The following is a 23,160-nucleotide window of genomic DNA, read 5'->3' as shown; positions in this document are numbered from 1 at the left end:
TTCCCCCTGCGGGGCTGCCGGCCTCACCTGCATGCAGCTTGGCGAGGGCCCTGCTCCCTCAGTGGAGCCCCCAGAGAGGGTGATGGAAAGGGCAGAGGGTGCTCAGGCAGGGCTCAGAGACTGAGCTCCACCCGGAGCTAACGGTGGGCCCGGGACCGACCACACGCCTTCCTGGGCTCCCTCCGCCCCCCTGACGCCCTGTCCAAGGGGGGGACCACTGCTGTATAAAACAAAGCAGCAGACACATTTACTAGGCTTCTAGCCAGAAGCACCAGGTGGGCTGTCCTCCAGAACACCTGCAATGGGCCTGGGAACATTTCATGCCGTCCATGGTGTCATCCACACACCCGAGAAATCCCCCCCGTTCTCTGCTCCAAAGCAAGAATGGTAAACACCAAGGCAGCAAACAGCAGTTACCACCGTGGCTGATTTTTTGTTGTTAATCAGTCTTGCAGTGGTGGGTGAGAAAAGCATCGTATCCGTGTACACAACCATCCTCAGCCTCGATTCTCTGAGTCAGCAGTTAGCATCTTTTACTGCGAATCTTTGTTGAGGCCGCAGATTTCGGAACCAGATCTGGCCGGGCACACGTCTGAAAATTAAGCCTTCAGCTTTAACGGGATGGGACGGAGGCCCAAGGAAGCTCGAGGGCGTAGCCCACGCCTCCCAGGACAGGATCTCACTCACTGCAGAACCTCCGGGGGGGGGGGGGGATGATCAGCTGGTCGTATTTGAGGTGTTCACGGAGCTCACTCAGATAGTTGAAATAGGTGACTTTTTCCCCCAAACTTGTGACTAAAAAAAATAGAAGCAAGAGAATAAAAAAAATGATTAGATGGCAGGAAAGAGGCCCGGGGGCCCGGGGGGAGGGGGCTGGCAGCAGGAGCCCTGGAAGAACAGTGCAGGCATTTCTCATATTAAGGGAACATAAATGCTGACACAGCCTAAACCCAGAACATAATGGAAGCAGCGCACGTCTGCAGATGTTCCGCTTTCATGAGATCTCGGATGCATCAAACACTCTTGAGAATCTCATCTGCATAAAAATAAATATCTGCCTCCAGTCTGAATGGCCGTGAATTTGCACAGATGTAGGAGAGCGCAGAGCCGGGAAGCCCTGTGCCCACGGCTCCCGGAGGGGCACGCAGAGGGGCTTGCGGGGCCCGGTTTCTGGGGTCGGCAGTGGCTTCACTTTTGAACATCTCTCTGCGAGGGTGGAGTCACATCTTCATGACTGTGGGGACCAAGCAAGACACCCTCTGATTTCTCTCCAGGACGGTCACCCTGGGGCCCACGAAGGAGCGCAAGGCAGGCAAGTCCTGGCCGAATCCACTCACATCCCCTTGAAAGCAGGGGTTCTCCTACACAAGTAGTGAGACTATTTCCATACACTGGCCCACTATCTGACACCTGGTAGACATCACGGCCCGGGACGATTACTAGTAAGGAGCCTCAGTTTCCCCAGCTGCAAAGTGGGGAGAAGAACAGGAGGCTCAGCTGGGTGAGAAGTTCGACGCCAGGCCCAGCCTGCGCCTCGTAAACGACCACCACCTGACTGCTCCGCTGTTTACAGCTTCACTGACGTATCACTGACACACACGCAGCTGGATGTATTTCATGTGCACCATTCGATGAGTTTGGACACGTGCGTACACTGTGATACCATCGCCACAACCAGGTAACAGGCATAACCATAGCCTCTAAAGGTTTCCTTGTGCCCCTTTGCTGTATATGCATGCGTGCGTGCGTGCGTGCGTGTGTGTGTGGTAAGAACACGACACGAGATGCGCCCTCTCCAGGACGTCTCGAGTGTGTGACGCCGCGTCGTCAGCCCAGGCTCTCCGCTGCCCTGCAGGTTCTCTAGAACCCCCTCACTTCGCGTAACCAAAACAGCTGTCTTGTCTCAGACCCACTGGAGCCCAGAGCCCACGGGAGGCCGAACCGCGGGCACCGTCTCCCCCTAGTGGCTGATGGGGAGTCAGACCGGGTGCCCAGGCCCCTAGCCACCAGCACTGACAGAGGGGGCCTGGCATGAGCCGGCTGCGGGGACAGAGGGGTCGGCTTTAGAGCTGCAGGGAAGCCCCTCGTGCAAACTCCCGCCCACACAGGAGCCCCCTTCAGCTTTCTCTCTGCGTTTCTGCCTGTTCCCCCTCTGACCCCAAGCTAGCCAGGCATTTGCTGGACACCAGGCTCTGCAGATGCAGGCAGGGCCGCCTTCCTGCCTCTCACACCCAGAGAAGGGCCTCTTCGCAGCCCATCCAGGAGATCCCAATGTGGGTGTGCGGTGGAATCGTCAGCCCCTCCTCCAGAGGGTCTGTGTCAGGCGGCGGGTGGGCAGTGGAGAGCCACTGGGCTCGTCCACTTCTTCTTCCACTGTCAATGAAGGACTCCAGGGCTCAGATAGGGAGCCACGTGACAGCCAACAGGCAGGGGAGTCCCAGGACCCCCAACCCTCATCCCTGCAGTCTCCTCATGGCAGGATAAGAGAGAGAACCACCCAGGCTTCAGTTGGAATGCCAGCCAAGCCCTGACTTGCTGTGTGACCTCAGGCAAACTCCTTAACCTCTCTGAGCATCAATCTCCTCTCCTTTGGAAGGGGGAAAATATAACTGACTTCATAGGATTGTTTTGGGGGGTCTGGCACATAAGGTACATTAATTAATCACAGATATTGTAATTAATACTGTAATTCATCACAAAAAGATAATAAAAATTTTTTAAAACAACACTAGCAGCTAACAGTGAACATCTGCCATCAGGCCCTGCTCTAAACATTCCACATGTAGTAAGTCAGTGAACTGTTACAGGGATAAAGTGACTTAAGTGGCATCGTCAGCCACAAGGGGAAACCAAGGCAGAGAGGGGTGGCATCTATTGCCCAGGGCGACGGATGGTCGAGGGCAGCCCACAGGCAAGCCCGGGAGGTCTGGCTCCAGACCCACCATGTCACCTAGGCTGCCACGCTGCAACACAGCAAAAAGCAGCTGGTTTTTTCCCCAAGAACTTTACAGGTTTCTAGGAATCTTGGAGCTTTTCTAAGGTGAATAACAGCTCCAGTAAACAGAAGAACATCTGAACTATCTTCTTGGGCAGCAGGGTAACCAGGACTGGCTTTCTCGCTTTGTCCGCTACGGCACCAGTGTGCCGGTCCTGGTTAAACTAAACAGAACAAAAGTCTACCTTCCCAGCAGGTGTGTGTCTGCAGCGCAGGCACCCGGGTGGGAAAGCGGGCAGGGAATTCTAGTGAAACGAAACGAGCTCTCTGGCCACAAAAATCGCTCCCCGTGTTAAACGGGAGCTGACTCAAGTCCGCCGTTCCAGGAATTCTCCGAGTGGAGCCTGTAGATCCCAGAATCGTGTGACCCTCTCTTGGGGCCACGCGGCCAGGCTCTCTGGGATAAGGGAGGGCTCAGACCCCTGGCGGGGCAGCCCTCGGACCTCGACTGCACCACCTCCTAAGAAGCTTCAGTTCCAGAAGAAGATCGGACTTAAGCCTTCCGCGGCTTCCTGATCTGGCCTGAGGGTTGCAGCAGGATTTATTAACAGGAAGAGCATCTCAGAGCTCCCCAGAAGCCCTTCCTCAAAGCGGGGATTCTGCGTAGCCTGGAAAATACACACCTGCTCGCATGTGCAGGGCTCAGGAGTCTGCATGTTGAAGGGGGCAGTGGGGGGCACGGGGTTCCTCTGGTAAGTCCCTGCTCAAGTCCCAGAGCTGGCCCAGAGAGCGGAGGGGGCTCGGGAGGCAGCTTCGGGCCCTGGACAGCGATCTGGGGTCACAGAAGGGGTGTGTGCGCACGTGTGAGCGCGGGTACGTGTGTACTCGCTCGCTAAGTGAGAAACGAGCGGGTCGATGAGACACTGAGCGGTGCCAGAGTGCGAATGCTGCGAGAGTGGCCCGCGGAGAGGCCAGGTGCATGAGGGTCCTGTGGCCACGGTAACAATCACAAACCTAACAGCTTAAAACGACACAAACTTATCCTACAGGCTTGGGGGTCAGAACTCCAACACAGGTCTCACCTGAGTGTCCCAACCTCCCTCGTGCCCCCCTGGGGCCTCCTGCACTGGGAGCCCCTCCCTCTGGCAGGCACAGGGCCGGAGCCGCTGTGTGAAAACTGCGTCTGTGGGCCTCGTTATCATGGCGTGGTGACGTGCAAACAGTTTGTGCCAGGTGCATACAGTCAAAATGGAGGGAAAAGGGACTTCCCTGGTGGCGCAGTGGTTAAGAATCCGCCTGCCGATGCAGGGGACACGGGTTCGAGCCCTGGTCAGGGAGGATCCCACATGCCGTGGAGCAACTAAGCCAGTGTGCCGCAACTACTGAGCCTGCGCTCTAGAGCTCACGAGCCACAACTACTGAGCCCACGTACCACAACTACTGAAGCCCACGCGCCTAGAGCCCGTGCTCCGCAACAAGAGAAGCCACCACAATGAGAAGCCCACGCACTGCAACGAAGAATAGCCCCCGCTCGCTGCAACTAGAGAAAGCCTGCGCGCAGCAATGAAGACCCAACACAGCCAAAAAAAAAAAAAAACATAAATAAATGTATTAAAAAAAAAAAATGGAGGGAAAGAGGAGGTGCCCTGTGGCCCTGGCAGAGCCCCTGTGGCCTCACCACCCCCGCCTCTGCTTCCTGAGTCTGAGGAAGAAATCGTCCCGAGGCAAGAGTCAGGATGCGAAGGAGGCAGATTGAAGCCACGGCTCAGGCTTTCTGTCGGGCGTGTGTGGGGAAGGGCCGACTCAGCGGGCCTGCGCTGCCCAAACTCGCTCGTCTCAGAGAGAGGACGACCCCTGACCAGCTCCCGGGAGGTGACCCCTACGCCCTTGGGATGTCCTGGCTGATGACAGCATCTCTGTACCTGGGCCTGGGGTTGTTTGTGCCAGTGTGATTTATGGCGGGGCCCTGGGCCACACTGTAGCCGTCTAAGTGACGGGACACAGGGCTCAGGCCAGCTTCCGGGGTGAGCCACACCCTGCTCCAGACGCACGTCGTGGCCAGGGGACTGAGGCGGCCTGCGCGATCCCCCCCGGCCCCCCGCAGAAGACGGGGAGCAGCGGGGAACAGGGCCTGGGCTGCCCGCACACCACCACGTGCCTTTCCCAGATTCTACCCGGATCCTGTCTCTGTAAAGACCAGAACTGTGAGTGGGACAGCTTTCCCGAGTTCTGGGAGTCCTCGTGGGGAGCCCCTGAACCTGAGGGTGGCCTCAGGACCCCCGACACAGGTGCATACATAACGTGGGCGCTCAGGCCATGGGGGGATTTAAAATACCAGGTGCAGGAGCCGGTGCTCCTGTCCATGACCATCAGCCCTGCGACCCGCCATAGCCACGGGGTAGGCGGGTACCCAGAGACAGAACCTCCCCAGTGTCCGGACAGGGAAGGCCGTCCCCCGCCCCCTGGCCAGATCCCCACGGAGAGCGGCCCGTACCTGATGAGGGGTTTGAGGATGTCCCACAGGACTTTGATGAAGTTGGTGGGCTGCACGACACAGAGGGCCTTCAAGTTCTTTTTGTACCTAAGGTGGGAGAGTGAGATGGTTTCAGAGCACGAAGACACAGACACACCCTGAGCTGAATAACCGCAAGCCGTGGCCTCAACGGTGAGTCTCAGAACCTTCCGTTTCTTGACAGCCAATTTAAGGACGTGGAACCAAAAACAGAAGGAGAAAATCAGTACCCCATGCCCACCACTGGCAGTGTGCACACAGCACTTTACAGTTTGCAAAGTGTGCAGAGCCCCCACTGACAGGCGCTCATGCTGGGGCTGGGGGCAGGGACCAACTCAGCGGCGACCTGGCAACAGTCCCTCCTCTGCTGGGAATTGACCCCGGGCGAGGGTGGAGCCACGGCCAACCCCCCCGCCACGCGACAGCACTAGGCAGCCACTTCAACGAGGCCCGTCTTAGCTTGCTTCCCTCTGTCCTTCCTGAATAATTGAGTCCAGAGCCATCAGGCCAAGCCAAGTAGGCTGGCATCCACCAGGGTAGGAGGGAGGCAGTGGGCACGTCGGGGCCTGCTAGGGCCAGCAGGGGGCCGGTGGCCTGGCAGGGAGGGAGTCCTTGTCCAAGGAGGGTGGAGGGCGTCCACACTTGGGTCAGCCAGGGACACCCTCAAGCCAGCCCTTCCCACTTACAAGAGCCGACTGTCAGAATTCCAGCAATTTGGGGAGCCAGTTGTGAAAAACAGCCGTCATTCAATAATATCAACTTAAGGGACTTCCCTGGTGGCGCAGTGGTTAAGAATCCACCTGCCAATGCAGGGGACACAGGTTTGAGCCCTGGCCTGGGAAGATTCCACATGCCGTGGGGCAACTAAGCCCATGCGCCACGACTACTGAAGCCTGCACGCCTACAGCCCATGCTCCGCAGCAAGAGAGGCCACTGCGGTGAGAAGCCCACACACCGCAATGAAGAGTAGCCCCCGCTCGCTGCAACTTGAGAAAGCCTACGCACGGCAACGAAGACCCAATGCAGCCAAAAATAAATAAATAAATAAATTTATAAAAAAATAATATCAACTTACAATTAAGTAAATCATATTGAACACAAAGGTCATAAATGTTCCAACCTCATCAATTCCTGACTGTCATTTCCTGACTACATTTACTCCTCCCTGTGCCCCTGAGCTGTTCTGCCTGTTGCATCCAAGGGACGGAAGCCCCGCTAAGGGGATGGCCACCCATTTCCTGTCAGTCTCTGTCCAGTGCGGTCACACTGGCTGCTTGGAACTGGCCACAGTGGCAGGAGTGACACCGTGGAAATCTGCAAACGTTACAGATCGGTCTCCCCAACCCCCCAGGAGCTGGTTAGTAAGCCAGACTGGGGAAGCGGGGTGGCAGGGAGTGGCAAAGCCCCAGCGAGAGGCGTCTGGGCCCAGGCAGGGTGAGGACGGACGGTGGTGGCCGAGCACTGGAGCCAGAGGGCTGAGAGGGGACCCAACGTTCGCAGCCACGTGTGGGAGCAGGAAGGTGGCGGTGACAGTGGCCTGGTGTGGGCGTCAGCGCAGGGGGCGTGGGCAGGAGCTGTGCGGGCACAGGGCAGCCCGAGTGGTGACAGAGCCTCAGTGAGTGAGAGGCGGCCACGCAGATTAGTCAAATGTGGGCCAAGTAAGGGCAGCGGGAGCCAGTCTCTCATGGTCAGAGAAGAGACGTTCCAAATGCAGAAAGGGAGAAAACCAGAACGAGCCCACCCTGCAGGGCAGGACACGAACTAGTATAGGTGTCGGTGTGAACGCATAGGTACCAGTAGGAATAGGTAAGTGTGAACGTGAAGACCAGTGCTGATGTGTGTGTGTACGTATGTCTATGTACGTATACACACACACCCACGCACACACATGCACACACACCCCAACTGTCCACTGACTAGCCTGGGAGCCCTAAGGCCCCGACAGCAGCTAACACACTGCTTCCAGGGCCAGGTCCCTAGGAGCAACTTTCCCTAAGAGGAACCAGGGCCCCAGAGAAACGGCGGATTCCCAGGCTGGGTGAGGACAATGTAAGATGTGCCTGGAGCATCTCGTTGTTCTAGAAAGTAAAGGAAGTGCTCAGAGGGGCGGGGACATGTGTGAGGGACACAGGAGCCAGGCTGGAGCCCACTTGGCCAAATCTGAACAATTTGAGCATTAAAATAAGTATAGTCATGGATTATAACCCATTGAATAGAATGGGAGATCACACGTCCATATTGATATAAATAAACCAGAAGAGAAAGCTCTTCCTTACAGTAAAATGCCAATTAAGAGTCCCAATCACCGTTTGGCACCCATCTTAGTAATACTTAAGCCAAGAAATGGCAATGGAGGCGACAGCTAGCACATAAAACGTTGATGAGGAGCAGGATATTTATATAGTCTCAAAGTATCTCCCAAAGGAATACTAATTAATTACAAAAAAAGAAAAGCTTGCGATTCGGAGGAGGGCAGTTGCAGTGACTTCCGGGTGGTCCAGGGACCCAGGGCACAGCTGCTGCAAAGTCCATCCCTACAGGAAGATGGCCTCCCTCAGGCGCCACCCATGGCAGGAGCTCCTTAGCAAAGGCGAGCACTCCTGGAAGGGGGTCACGTACGTTCCTGTGTGGATGGTTCTCTCTTAAAGGAGCAACCTGGCAGAACAGTCAACGAGAACAGAAGTTGAGAGGTCGACAGCAGAGAGAACAGAAAAGGATGCAGGAAACCCACCGGGGTGCAGTGATGGTGGATGGAAAATCCTTGCTGTATAAAGCTCATCAAATTTGATTTGGAGCGCTGCTTACATACCTTCAGTGATGGGGAACTCACTGTCTCCAGCAGATACTCCACTGTTAGATGGTTTTGAAGCCTAGGATGCCCCTCCTTTTGGCTTCCATCAAGCCAAGGTCTGTAATCGTACCCTGGCCCCCAGACCACCTTTGAGGGGTGTGGGAGAGACACAGAACAAGTTCACCTCCTTCCATTTGAAAATGTATCTGTTTCAGCTCAAGACAGGGCTACATACACATATCCTTCTGCTGGCAGGCTGAGCTTCTGGAAAGGGCCACCTTGAACATGCCATTTGCCTTTCCTCAAGAACCTTGCTTGGCTCCCCACTGCCTCCCAAGCAAAGCCTGGCATCCTTAGCACGCCCCCTACCCCTTGCCGCCTCCCTCCATGCTTCCCCGTGTGAACCCTCCAGTCTAGCCCTCCCACCCACAGAGCCTCAGCCCACCTTCCTCTTTCTTGTGTCTGCCACCTAGCAACGGCCTGCCCATCACTCTAGGGGCCACTCAAAGGCTGCCTCCGCCATGCAGCCTCTCTGATTGTCCCAGCTGGAAGGCTGGTACTCACTGCTGGCCCCACCTCTCTCCTCCATCTTTCCTTCCAACATTTAACGAGAGGCTGCCACGTGCAGACCCTTTTCCACGTCCAAGGGATGCAGAGATGGGTCAGGGGGTTGCAGCCAGACACAGGAGGCAGACTTGTTCACAAACGCACTGTTTTGCAGGTACACTGTCTGCTCAGGGACAGTGAGGCCGCAGGGGAGGGGCCACTGATTCTCCTGGGACAACCCAGGAAGGCTTCATGGGAGAGGCCAGAGCTGGGGCCTGGTCGTCTCTGACTGCCCCGCAGGGCCAGCACATACAGTGCCAGATACATGACTGCAAAGTGAAGCAACAAAACTTTCCCTATGACAGAGGACAGAAAACCAAGAAATTCCTCTAAAGGTTTGATCGACAGTGACAGCAGGACCCGAAAGGCAGTCAGGAGGCAGGGCTTTGGGAAATCAGGCGCTGCCTGCCACTGTCTCACTGACTCAAATGTCTGTTAGGAAGATTTCCCATACAGGTTTGAAAGGACTTGGAAGAAGGAAAAGCCAGAGGAATCTGGGATTTCAACATTAACGCCCAGCAGGGCCACCTATTAGCCAAATACACTGCAAAGTTGACTGCCATGCAAGACGTCACTCGGGAAAAACCCCACCAGCTCCAGGCTGTCCCCAGGTGGTGTGGAGCACGGGGTGAGAGAGTAGGAGGGGGGGACGGGGTCTCGGCTGGGGTTCCAGCCCTGTTGCACACCTGCCGAGGGACCTGGGGGAGATACCTGCCGCCTGGGGCCCGTGTATCCTCATCTGTAACACGTGTCCACCTCACTGACACGAGACACCAGAAAGCCCCTTGCAAACTGTAAAGTGCTGCGCAGGTGGAAAGGTACTTGAAGGGCAGTGTACTGTTGTATTGCTTTGCCAACAAGTCACTGGGCCAGGGTCAGTAATTTAGGGTACCTGAGCCCAATCCAGCCTGTGCCTGCTTTTGTACAGCCCACCAGCTGAGAATGGCTTTACATTTTTAATGGTTGAAAAAAATTAAAAGAATAATATTTCATGATATGTGAAAATGACATGACATTCACATTGCAGGGTCCATAAATAAATAGTTCCGCCTATTTGTTTATGTATGGTCTTCGGCTGCTTCCAGACGTTACGGCAGAGTCGAGAGGTTGCGACAGAGACGCAGTGGTCCCCAAAGCCAAGACGCTGACTGTCTAGCCCTTTCAGAACGTGTGTGACCACCCTGCCCCAGATGACAACGGTGGACAGAGGCCCCTGGCCCTGAAGGGAGGTCAACCTAACACCCCTCCTGGCCCTCAGTATCCCGCCCTCCCCCACTGCACAGCCACGACCCCTCCTGTCACCTGAGCCTCCCCCTCACTCGGCCTGCACCCTGATGTCCCCCCCAAAGCTGGACGGCACCCACCTCCCGTCAAACTCTTTGTAGGCGCTCTGGAGCCAGCCCAGGGACGGCTTGTTCTGGCTGTTCAGCCCATAGTGGAAGTAGACGATGGTGTAATTGCTCTCCATGTACTGGTCCAGCGTGTACTTCAAATACCTGGGCACAAAGCACAGGATGCAGTTATGAAAATCTCACCATCGCTGAAACCAAATATGCCTTCCCCATAATGGAAACTATGGTCACCCAGTGGGTGCCGGCACCAGGCCATTTGGGGACACGTCCAGGGCAACACTCAGAATCCACATGCAGGGGGGGCCCAGTCCTCATTTCTTAGATGACAACTGAGGCTCAGAGACATTAAGTAACTTACGTAAGGTCACACAGCCAGTGAGTGGATGTGGTAGTCTGAATACGACCCCCGAAAGACATCCTCGTCAAATCCCCAGAACCCATGAATGTGGCCTTACTTGGAAAAGGGTCCTAGTAGATGTGATTAAGATAAGGATCTGGGGCTTCCCTGGTGGCGCAGTGGTTGAGAGTCCGCCTGCCAGTGCGGGGGACACGGGTTCGAGCCCTGGTCTGGGAGGATCCCACATGCCGCGGAGCGACTGGACCCGTGGGCCACAACTACTGAGCCTGCGCGTCTGGAGCCTGTGCTCCGCAACAAGGGAGGCCGCGACAGTGAGAGGCCCGCGCACCGCAATGAAGAGTGGCCCCCGCTCGCCGCAACTAGAGAAAGCCCTCGCACAGAAACGAGGACCCAACAGAGCCAAAAATAAATAAATTAAAAAAAAAAAAAAAAAAGATAAGGATCTGGAGAGGAGGCGTTTATCCTGGATTATACAGGAGGGTGCTAATTGCAATCGCTCGTAACCTGAGAAGATGGCTGTAACGAGGGAAAGTCACGGAGGGGAGACGGCCATGTGAAGACAGAGGCAGAGTACAGAGGGATGCGGCCACCAGCCCGGGAGGGTGAAGGGTGGCCGACAGCCACCAGAAGCTAGAAGGGACAAGGAAGGATCCTCCCCTGGAGGCGGAGCTCCCTCTAGGACTGCAGGCCTGAGGACACCTTGCTTTCAGACTCCTGGCTCCCAGGACCGTGGGAGAATAAATTTGGTGTTTCACGCCACCCAGTTCTGAGTAATTTATTATAACGGCCGCAGGAAACTAACACAGAGGATGAACTGGAATTCAAACCCGGGACTAACTCAGTCCCTCCACCTCAGACTCCCTGCTGTTCTGCTGTATTTCTAGAAGCAAGCAATTCCCTCTTTCCAGATTAGCTAACGTTTTTTATTTTTACTGGAAAGCAGATCCCGGCTCTGCTCGGCTTCTGTCATTTGACCTCACAGGATAAGCTCTACAAATCCAGTGATCACTTCTCAGGGCTGCAGAGCCCTGCTCCTTCCCGGCCACGCCTACGTGACCCGCTTAAAAAGGCCTCGTCCGGCCACCTGTAGCTGAGCTGCAGAAGGGCCATTCCTGACCTCATCAGCACTCTGGCTCCCGACCTCCAGCTGGTCTGGCCAAGTTCTTGCATGTCACGTCGCCCGAGTCATTCATTACCTAGAAGCGCGCATCCGTAATTAATCTGGCCTGGCGCTCCAGGAATTCAGGCCTGGCTTCTCCAAGTCTGTGGTGGGACCACAGCTGCCTTCACTGTGAGCTGTGCAAACGCGGCCCGCCGGAGCTCTGGGGTCCACACTGTGGGCTGGTTGCTCGGGCAGACCAGCACCCCCAGAACTGCTTGAGGAGAAGACCCCAGCAGCCTCCGCCGTCTGCCAGCATTCGGCCGCCTGCACGGCCGGGACAGCGCAGTGGGATCTTTTCCTTGCTCAAAAGGATGTCAGCGTCTCCTTAGCTGGTTTGATTTCTAAACAACGTCAGAGTACCCTCCATCCAAAGCACTGACTATGTGACCTGCAGGCCCTTGCACGTATTTACCCATTTATTTAATCCTCACAACAACCCCATGAGGCAGGTACTAACATGCCCATTTTACAGAGGAGTCAGCTGAGGCTGGCAGAGGAGAACCAGTCAGGGGCAGAGCCAGGATCTGAAGGGAGCGGCCTGGCTCCAGAGTCCACCCTCTGGCCCACACTGTCCTGCCCCCAGAAAGCCACGTACCCCCCGCCATCATTGGCTTTGATGTAAAAATGATGCGAAGTTGACCTCACACGGTACGTGGTTTGGGTTCAGCGATGTGGAAGCAACTTCAATGCCCAGACTCAGCCGGGCACAGGTCCTTTGGACCAAGCTCTCGGGGCACAATTCACTGAGCCCATCCTTCCCCGGACGGAACCCAGATGGAGATCTCTGACTTCACACAGAGAGTCCTCGAGCCGTTGAGAATGCCTCCTCATTCCTGAAAGGATGGTCGCTCTTGCATTTCTCAACTTTTTCAAGAAAGGAGAAATAGGAAGATGTCCTTGCCCGGCTCCCTTATCCACACTGGACACGTATGGTAAAAGCAGGCACCTCTCTCCTGCCTCCGGGTTCTGCCCACAACGTGCCGAGTTCTTCTTGGGATCTCAACATGTCTGCATGCGTGCTCAGCATAGGAAGTCATGAACTAAATCACTGGTTGAGCTTCAGGGACAAGGACTGATGTCTTCACCCATCTCAGAAGTAGGAGCGCACATCTGGCCACAGGAAAGCCACACACTTGGATGGGGAGAGGGAGGATGATGTCCATGGTGTCACTTTTTCCCCGAAAAGCCATGGAAAAGACTAAGCATTAGGGCTCATCCTATCACGGCCGAGAAGCCCATAGAGCACTTCTGAGTCAAGTAGAAACAGGTGCTCCTTCCTCCAGGCAGATGCCTTCCAGCGCCGGGTGAGAAGAGACCCGCTTGCTAGGAGCCCTTCATGTCAATGCCCTTGGGCAGTGAACAACCTACACAACTGTTCACAGCGGCCATGCTTACCACTTCCATCTGGTGGCGAAGGTTTCTGAGGCAGGTGCATGGAAAGAGCACAATGTATCAGTTGTTGTCAGAGGTACTTTTTTTTGGATTGAGGTGAAATTCTTAACATTAACCATCTTAAAGCGAACAATTCAGTGACATTTAGTACATTCACAACATTGTGCAATCACGACCTCCATCTGGTTCCAAAACCTTCTTATTGCCCCAAAGAAAGCCCATACCCATTAGGCAATCATCCCTCCTTCCCTGCCCCGCAACTGCCAGTAACCCCACCTGCTTTCTGTCTGTCGGGGGTACGTCTGTCTTTACAAGAAAACAAATGCTCAACTCATCCCTGGCCCAGCAGTGGTACCCTCGGTGAGAGGTGACCCACAGGTCATGGATTATTTGATGCCGCAAAAGGAATAATCTGGCAACGGAACGCGCCCAACAATCTCAGAGGACCGCAGGATACGAGTTCTCCGGGATCGGGCATCCTCTGTCCTGTGTGCCCCGTAAACACAGAGAGGGCTGAGAGCAGAGTCAGCTGCCTGGGAGGAGGGGCGGGGGGGGAGCGCCTCCTGGGAGGGCAGCTCACCGGCCGGGGTAACCGGCTGCCTGGGATTCTGGCTCGCCTCGCGAATTCCGCGGCCAAGCCCATCACGCGGCAGCAGAAGTGGCTAAAGACCCTCTGGGCATCCGCTACCGGCAAGGCTCTTGCTGTCGCCATTCTATCTTCAGCAGCTCTTGGAAGATTCTTTAACAAACGAGGTTGGATGCCTGGGTCAGAGGGATTCTCGTGAAACAAGCAGCCCAAAGGCTTCCAGATGCCCCTATGATCCAACTGTGCCTTTGTTCGCTTTGAGCTGCGGGCCCCAGGCCACGGCCCCTGGGCACCACGCTGTGGGTGGACAAGCGGGGTTTCCACGGTCGAGAGGGAAGCGGGTCTGGAAGCAGCCCTGGCAGAGCCCCCAGCGCTGTGGCCCCCGAGCCGGTCCTGCAGCAGGCGAGTCTGCCCCGGGCCAGCCTTTCCTCCTCTCTGTCCCTCACACGGGGACAGAAACATTTCCAGGGATGCCCGGACATGGGCTGGGGTTAGGCTGCTTGAATGAAACGCAATCATCACGTCGTCAGGGACCACAGTCTGAGGCCCGGAGCACCCACACGAGCCCCACGGGCGCAAGAATGTCCCAAACGTGGGACACGAGTCACACGGGTGCCTGGCCTCTGCAGGTAACCTGAGCGAGGACTCGACCCCCAGCAAGAGCTGCTGGTCAGGAGGGCACTTCGCCTGATTTCAAGCAGCCTCGGTGGCCCTGGACCAGGAGCTGCCCTCCTCCCCAGTCCAAGCTTGTCACCAGACCTGAGGTCGCCTGCTCACCCGGGTGACTCTGGGCTGCAGTCGGGACTTTGCCAGCTCTCAGGACACCCGAGGGACCCGGCCAGGGAGGAGGCCCCGGGAACAGCGTGGCCACACAAGGCGCGCAGATCCAGCAGAGCGGGGCAGGATGGAGGAGGGGTGAGGGCAGCTGAGGCCACGGCAGGTGAGTGGGAGGCGCTGCCTTCTGAGCAGCAGGAAATGAAGCAAGTGCAGAGGGCGGCCTGTGTGGCTTTGAGAGGGAGGCCTGGAGGGAGGGGGGAGGCCTCAAAGGGCCCTGAGGGAGCTCCTGGTGGCCTAGTGGTTAAGATTCCAGGCTTTCACTGCCGTGGCCAGGGATTCAATCCCTGGTTGGGGAACTGAGATCCCGCAAGCCGCGTGGCGAGACCAGATAAATAAATTAATTAAAAAATAAAAGGGCCCTGAGTCCAGAGTTCAAGTCTGTGGACCTAAAGCCACCCGAGGCGGGGGGGAAGACATCAGTCCTGCGGGTGGGATTGGTGACCTGGCACCAACATGACATCCGCCTGGGGACCTGCTGGTCAGTCTGTCTGTTAGCCTTTGACCTTGCACATCCGCTCCGTGCTGAGAGTGACGGAGAGGCACCTGCACAGGGAGGGGGACACACACAGGAGTGGGCTGGGGAGGGCAGCCTACGGAGGGGGTGTGTGCACGGGGGGGGCGTGGAGGGGGCACAGGGCAGACTTAGCCCAGCAGCCGCCTGTGGTTTGAGCTCGCGAGAGGGGGTGCATCCGGCAGCAGCAGAACGCGATGACTCGTCTTCCGAGGCGGTCCTTCCCTGCAGGGCAGACAGCCGTGAGCCCTGGTCCCGGCACCGACACCCAAGGCTGCTGTCTCTTGCCACAGCTGGGGGCGATCCCAAAAAAAGCAGCAGCCTCTGGACCAGCCCACCTGAGCCAAGAGGCAAGGGAGGCTGGGGTGAGGTGGTGGCAGCACCTGCCAGACGGGCACCTACTACCTGACACTCTGGGTACCTTAGCCAAGGTCACCTTCACCACCACCTGCATCCCCAGAGCACACGCTTGCTGCCCGTGCCTGTGGCTCGGATGGTGTCCAGCAATCACTTACTGATTGACGGGAGGACTGGTTATAGGTAGAGTATCAGAACCTGGAGGAAATAGAAGGGTGCCCCTCCAGAAATGTACGCGATTCTGAACTCACTTTAACTCACAGTGAACAAGTATTTACAACTGTTCTCAGACATTTACTTAAAATGAGGAGAATGACAGCAGAGCATCCTTACCCCCGCCCAGCTCTGAAGGGAGAGTCAAGATCACACACGTGTGCACACGCTACACACGTCAGACACACACACATCACGTGCCCTCGGAGTCCCGCCTGCTGCCCGGCCGGGACAGCTGTTTGTTATTTATGGACACGTCGGCTTCTCCCAGGAGCCTGCAAGCCACTGGAACGTTCAGAATTTGACAGTCGTTTCGGTTTCCAAAGACAGCGGCCTTTTCACAGGTTCCTTGAGAATTCTGGTCATGGTTTCTGTCTGTTTAGAAAGCTCCTGTTGAAAGTGCTGCCCTGGAACCCACACATTTATCTGCTTCCCTTGCCAGATGGGCATTTCGGGCTCAAAAACCTTCGATGGCTATGCCTGGAAGTACAAAGTGTTTTCCAAACAGTGTTTCTACCATCTTGGGGGCCAGGGCTCCACGGCTCACCTGAGCCTGTGCTCGTCTGCGAGAGGGAAGGGAAAAGGGCGACTTTGCTTCTGAAGATATGAATTGTTTGTGCAGCTACTGAAGGAACATGGAATTACATGCCCCTGGGGCTGAAAGGGAAGGCAACATCCACGTCGAAATGTCGAAAACAGAAAAATGAGGAGCATTTTTAACACTGGAATCAGACCAAGTGGAGAGTCTCGGGGACGTGCTAAGTGGTTTGGTGAATGGAAGACCAGCTCTGGAGCGAAAAGACCAGGCATGGCCCCTGCCTGGCCCCATGGTCCAGGGGAAAGGACAGGGATGGCGTGGGGGGGAGTGTCTGCCCAGCTCTGCGAACCCCTCTCTGAGAAACAGCCAGGGCTCCGTCAGCCACGTCCACATCTGCAATGACTTCACAGGTGGGGGCCGCCGTCCCCCCCAGGCCGGCCCTCACTTCAGACACCAGCTATGTGTCGGGGGTCCCAGGCCACCCCGCTTCTGACCAGCTGCCTACAGATTCGGAGCTTCTCACTACCCCCCTCACAACCGATAATTCATCGGCTCACAGAACTCGGGAAAGCGCTATACTTACAATTAGTTTTATTATAAAGAATACAAGTCAGGACCCGGCAAGAAGGGAGATGCACAGGGGAGTCGGGTGGGGGGGTCAGGGGTCCTGGCCTTGGAACCTGTGTGCCCGCTCCCCATGCAGTCAGGACATCGACCACACCACCATTACCACCAAACAGCTCCACTGAGCCGCTGTGTCCAGCGCAATTGTTGGGGTTTCATTACATAGGCATGACTGGCAGAATCACGATCCAATCAATATGCAGCAACCCATGCATCCACACGTCCATCCATCCATCCGTCCATCCATCCACACACCCATCCATCCATCCATCCATCCATCCACACACCCATCCATCCATCCATCCATCCATCCATCCATCCATCAACACACCCATCCATCCATCCATCCATCCACATGTCCATCCATCCATTCATCCATCCATCCGTCCATCCACACGTCCATCCATCCATTCTATCCATGGGTACTGCTGATTAAATCATCGAGCTGGTTTACTGAGCTTGGTCTCCAGTGCCCCCGAGGCCACAAAGCCCCAACCCTCTAGTCACATGGGGGGGGTCTCTCCCGCATAGCAGCCCCACCCGGAGTCGTCTCGTGAGCGTAACTATCTAGGGGTCCTGCACAAGTCACCCCCTAACATAAACTATCACGAATCACTAAGATACTCCTATCACTTGGGAAATTCCAAGGATTGAGAGGCTACCTCCGGGAACTGGGACAAAGGCCAGACACATTCTTTACTGCAGTGTCCCATGACCCTGCACCCCAGCCCACTGTCCGCTGTGCCAGAGGGGCCTCCACCCACCAGCCTGGAGATGCAGGGAGAGAAGCAGCAGGAACCAGGGCCTCGGATGGGGCACACCACCAACACGACACACCTCTCCCAGCTTCGGGGCCCAAGCGAGAGATGGTGGTGGGGAAGGAGGGAACGAGACTACTGGGACGAGGAGGGCTAGTGACCCTGGGGAGCCCGCAAGGAGGGTCAGGGACACGATCGGGGGGGTCACTGGAAGGCCCGCCCAGATGCCAGCTGGAGGACAGCCAACAGCAGGATGTCCCGAGTGGAGACTGCCCGGTGGAAGGAAGTGGGGGGAGGCAGACAGAGACCTGCCGGCCAGCGATGGGGGGGTGGGGAGCCAGAAGGCCCCCGTGGAGAGCTTGGGTGGCTGGGCCACTCACTGGGGTGGGAACACAGGAGGAGGCAGGGGGGGCACTGGGTGGGGCTGTGGACAAGGGCTGGGGCTCCACCGAGGACCCCTCAGGGAGGTGATGATGGCCTGGCAGTGGACGAGGGGGCCGGGAGGCCGCTGGGCATGGGGAGCAGCTGCCCAGTGCGGTGGGTCGCAGGGAAGAGTGAGGTTCACTGACCAAAACCACCCACCCCTCCATCCTCTCAGCGTCCTGCTGGCCGCGGTCGAGTGCCCCTGCCCTCAGGCGGGCACCTGAGAAGAGGCAGGAAGCTGAACGCCCACAGCCCATGGCAGTGAGAGACGTCGGGAACAGAGCAGCCCAGCGCCCCAGGGACACGGAGAACCCAGGGAGGCGTGGAGAGCTTCACAGAGATGGGGGGACGGGCATGGGGACATGATGCCCCCGCCAGAGACAGGAAGCATGGCCACTCCCGGGCCAAGGTGAGCAGCAGGAAATTCCAAAGAGAAGTCTCACGTCAGGCTCTCAGAAAACCCGGGGAACCAGGTGTCCAAGAACGAGATCCCTCTGGGTAACAGCAGGACATAGTAGGTCTCCAGCAGAGGTCAGTGCCCTCCCCATACGCTCGGGCCCTGTTTCCCTCCCACCCACAGTTTCTCAGTTTGCCAGTGGTGGAGGGAGAGGCACCTCAGACCTACTGTTTTGTTTTTTTTTTTAAAGAATATTTTGATGACTCCAATTTTTTTTTTTTTTATAGCTACTTTATTTATTTATTTATTTTATTTTTTTTGACTGTGTTGGGTCTTCGGTTCGTGCGAGGGCTTTCTCCAGTTGTGGCAAGTGGGGGCCACTCTCCATCGCGGTGCGGGGACCGCTCTTCATCGCTGTGCGCGGGCCTTTCACCATCGCGGCCCCTCCCGTTGCGGGGCACAGGCTCCAGACGCGCAGGCTCAGCAGTTGTGGCTCACGGGCCTAGTTGCTCCGTGGCACGTGGGATCTTCCCAGACCAGGGCTCGAACCCGTGTCCCCTGCATTAGCAGGCAGATTCTCAACCACTGTGCCACCAGGGAAACCCAGACCTACTGTTGATGAGGGGGCCCTGTGCTGGCCAGGCGAGGGGACGTGCTCCTGCCCAGAGAATGGATGGGGTGTGGAAACAAGGGCAAAACAGGCAGGTAAGGGTCAGAATGATGAACTCTCCCCCGAGGAGTCTGGACTCAGTTCAGCCAGCAATGGGGTAGGAGGGGCTCTGGCCAGGCTGTGAGCCCCTCCTGCCCTGCCATCTGCAAACGAAAGTAGGGAGGGTCCCTGGGCAGAGCACAGCACGTGCAAAGACACTGAGGCAGGGATGTACAGGATGCAAGCCCAGCACCCACGTCGGGCCTGGTTCCTTTCCCCTATGAGCATCCTGTTTACAAAAAACACTGATTTCATTCGATAAACACTTCCTGAGCATGTACGGTTTGCAAGGTCTATCCACTTGCACGAGGCTGAGCTATGAAGGTCAGCTACTCTTGAAGGCATTTTACCTCCCCCCAAACTGAAAGGGCAACTCACAGCATTTTCCTTTCACATCAACAGATTTCTAAATGTCCTGCCAAACTAATATCACAGCATTATTCAGATTCGACAAACTTTTATGCAGCTTAGAACAAGTGCCACGGTGGGTACATTGGGTTCCTTATGCTGTTCTCTCTACCTCTGATGCATTTGAAAATTTCCATAAAAAAAAGTGAAAAAGGAGGGAGGGAGAGAGGAAGAGCCAAGGCTGGGCGCTCTGCCCATCGGGACAGAACCCCTGCCCCGCGCACCAGCCGGGCAGCCCTGGGCCAGCCTCTCTGCTCATCTACAACGTGGGGATAAGAGAACTGACTTCGCGGGGAGCAGGAAGGACTAAATCCACAGCTTGAATAAAGCCATGCAGAGCTGGCACACAGCAGATCCTCCATAAATGTGACCCGTTACCATGTGTCCGGCAGGATGGTGGGTGCTTCCAGGTGTGCTGTTTCATTTGCAGATGAGGAAATCGAGGCCCAGAGAAGCCCAGTGAGCCACCGGCTGGCTTCAAGGGCAGCACCCCCAGCCCGCCTTCCACGGCCTCCTCTGCCCCTGGGACCCCATGTTCCGGGCGGGGAGGCCTTCACGCTCCCGCAGCCCCTGCGTTCAGGCCTCCTCCGCAGCCGTGAGGAGCCCCAGGACCCCCAGCCCTTCCGCTCACTGAGCAGTCGCTGGGCATCTGCATTAACAACATCAATCAAGATGAGTGGATACCCTTCCTGCTCTCTGGCAACACAGGCCAGTGTATCGAAATGGGCTTCAAGATGACGATATACGGGAGGAAATGACAACTATCAATAAAATGCAAATTCTACAAGGCATCGGTTTAACTCATGACCCCTTCTTCTCCCCTCGCTGTTTACAACACGACATTGTTCACTGTCTCCGAGACAGGAGAAGCCCTGTTTATGCAGAAAGAAATGATTCCCTGAGCTGAGGCCCGTGACACGCCCACCACCATCCATCATCGGTTCCTGAGAGTGAAGGACGATTAAAACGCGTAATAAAGGCATCAGCGATCTCACTGGGACTAATGTGGGAGTTTGTTTAGGCTTTTATTTTAAGGTTGCTAACTGTTTTTTGCAGGAGTGAAAGGGGATTTGAAGACTCGTTTTGTCTGTGTCCTGCAGGAAATCCCAGCTGGGGTCTGCATGGTTGTGAGGGAAGCTCTGGCTGTGAAGGTGGTGACTTGTCAGTCACCCAGCAGGACCAGGTCCGGCATGTCCCTCTGTTCTCTCTTCTCTGCCACTCGCCTCTAAGATTATACCTCCCACCGCCTCTGATCCTGGGGCAGAACTTTCCCTCTTCCCACCCTGCTTTCCAACATCTAATGTGCCTCTGAGCTCACACCCAGCCCGGGACCCAGACTGGAACTTCAGAAGATGACCACCACTCTTTAAAATTTTTTTTTTTTTTTTTTTTGTCTGTGCCGCATGGCTTGCAGGATTTTAGTTCCCTGACCAGGGATTGAACCCAGGCCCTCGGCAGTGAGAGTGCACAGTCCTAACCACTGGACCGCCAGGGAATTCCCTAAAACATTTAAATCAACACTATCATTTTAATTTATTTTTGGCTGCATTGGGTCTTTGTTGCTGCGCACAGGCTTTCTCTAGTTGCAGAGAGCGGGGGCTACTCTTCCTTGCGGTGCATGGGCTTCTCATTGCAGTGGCTTCTCTTGTTTTGGAGCACAGGCTCCAGGCGCGTGGGCTTCAGTAGTTGCGGCACGTGGGCTCAGTAGTTGTGGCTCCCGGGCTCTAGAGCACAGTCTCAGTAGTTGTGGCGCACGGGCTTAGTTGCTCCACGGCATGTGGGATCTTCCCGGACCAGGGCTCGAACCCGTGTCCCCTGCATTGGCAGGCAGATTCTTAACCACTGAGCCACGAGGGAAGTCCCAACACTATCTTAAGACTTAAAATTCTACAAAGTTTCCATCTGGCCAAATACACAGTCCCTTAAGGTAATAATGAGAGATCATTCAACATTACTTTTGATAAGAGTCTTTGGCTCTGGCCATGGTCCTGATGTTGAGCCCTGGGGGAGGCGGCACCTGGCAGAAGCCCTTGGTGGGGAGGGACGCCTGGGTACACCTGAAGTGGACCCCTGGGGGAGCGGGGTTCCGGGATTGGCACGTGCCACCTCCTGGAGGAGAAGGAAAAAGGGTTCCAGGTCCTGAACCGTCCCCCAGGCCGCTGGCCACACAGGAGTGTGAACCTGAGTTAGGGCCGAGGGGACAAACCTGGACACCAAGGTGAGGCCCAGGAGGAGGTGGGTAGAGGATTGGCCCTCAGGGAGGGAACCCCGGGGTCTGCTCTCACCATGTGCTCCAACTGGAAAAGCCACGGGCTTACCCAGACTCGGAGTGGGATTTACACCACGTGCGTCCTGGTCTCCAGCTTGCAGAGGGCAGGTCATGGGACTTCTCAGCCTCCGTAATTGCGTGAGAGCCAATTCCTATGAGAAATCTCCTCGGATACATACCTCTATATAGCCTACTGGTTGTTTCTCTAGGGAACCCTGACTAACAAGCTGCCCATGTGAGAAGTGTACCTGGAGTGGCTCTGATTCCTCAGGATCAATTAAAACGATGCAATAGACTCCCCTCTGGATTGACATATATACACTAATATGTATAAAATAGATAACTAATAAGAACCTGCTGTATAAAAAATAAATGAAATAAAATCCAAAAAAAAAAAAAAATAGACTCCCCTCTGGCCACTGCTGGGCGTGGGGCTGCTTGCTTTCTGAGTGTTGCTTTTGATGAGTGTAGCATAACAGTCCTGGGTTAATCAAGCAATCCATTTAATTCCGGCCTGCGCTCTTTAAAGGTGCTGCCCAGTGGCTACTCAGAGCACTTGGCGGCACTCTAACAGCTGTGTCATTTGCGTTTTCAAAACACTGGCAGGTACTTTTGTTCCTCTGTGGTTTTCACGCTCTGGGCACAGCCAAGCTGGAGTGAGCGGCCCTGCTGAGCCCGCCACACGCCGCAGGGCCCTCAGGAAGGCTGGCACTGCGGTGTTCCTGGGAACCGACCACCCAACTGGGACTCACCTGCCGCCTGCAGGATGCCGTGTCAGGCTACGTCATAGAAGGGGTGATTCATGCTCAGCACAGGGTCTGAGCCAGTCATGGGCGCCACCGAGGGCCTTCTCACGGCACCCAGTGCGGCGGCCTCCTCATCTCTCTGCAGCTCTGCGGCAGACGACAAGGATTAGAGGAAGTAGCTGTATTTCCGAGGAAGGAGGAGAGCAAGGGAGCCTCCTGATGTCTGGACATGCACCTTGCCTCTGCTGTGCGCCCACTCTGTGCCCGCCTCTGCTGTGCGCCCACTCTGTGCCCGCCTCTGCTGTGCGCCCACTCTGTGCCCGCCTCTGCTGTGCGCCCACTCTGTGCCCGCCTCTGCTGTGCGCCCACTATGTGCCCGCCTCTGCTGTGCGCCCACTCTGTGCCCGCCTCTGCTGTGTGCCCACTATGCACCTGCTCAGTACACTGCACCACGGAAGGAGAAAAATGAGACCCGAGAGCTGGAGTATCTTCCACACTGACAGCAGTGGAAACTAAGGCTCAGAGGGGAGAATGACTTGCCCAAGGTCACACTGCTAGTCGGCAGTAAGGTGTGGACGTGAACTTGATTTCCCAGCTCCAAACTCTGACTCAGGGCCTTCTTGTAAGATGCTGACACTGGCAGCCGGCAGGAAGCCGTGGCTGGGGTCAAGGGAAG

The 23,160-nt window shown here is 56.1% G+C and overlaps 1 protein-coding gene across 1 annotated transcript in view; it reads right to left on the bottom strand.

Annotated features, from left to right (window-relative positions):
- ARHGAP8 (Rho GTPase activating protein 8) overlaps positions 1-22,631 on the bottom strand; it is a 39,993-nt gene extending 17,362 nt beyond the window's left edge. The window contains 6 exon segments of the mRNA XM_068561990.1: positions 696-788; positions 5,424-5,516; positions 10,209-10,340; positions 11,945-11,962; positions 15,207-15,267; positions 22,491-22,631. Of these exon segments, the coding sequence (XP_068418091.1) occupies positions 696-788; positions 5,424-5,516; positions 10,209-10,340; positions 11,945-11,962; positions 15,207-15,267; positions 22,491-22,569 (476 nt within the window). The 5' untranslated portion in view covers positions 22,570-22,631.
- Positions 22,632-23,160: the final 529 nt, after the last annotated feature.

The sequence above is a fragment of the Eschrichtius robustus genome, chromosome 13 (genome assembly GCF_028021215.1).
Source record: "Eschrichtius robustus isolate mEscRob2 chromosome 13, mEscRob2.pri, whole genome shotgun sequence".
In the NCBI taxonomy this organism is placed as follows: domain Eukaryota; kingdom Metazoa; phylum Chordata; class Mammalia; order Artiodactyla; family Eschrichtiidae; genus Eschrichtius; species Eschrichtius robustus.
This window is presented reverse-complemented; position numbering and strand designations above follow the sequence as displayed.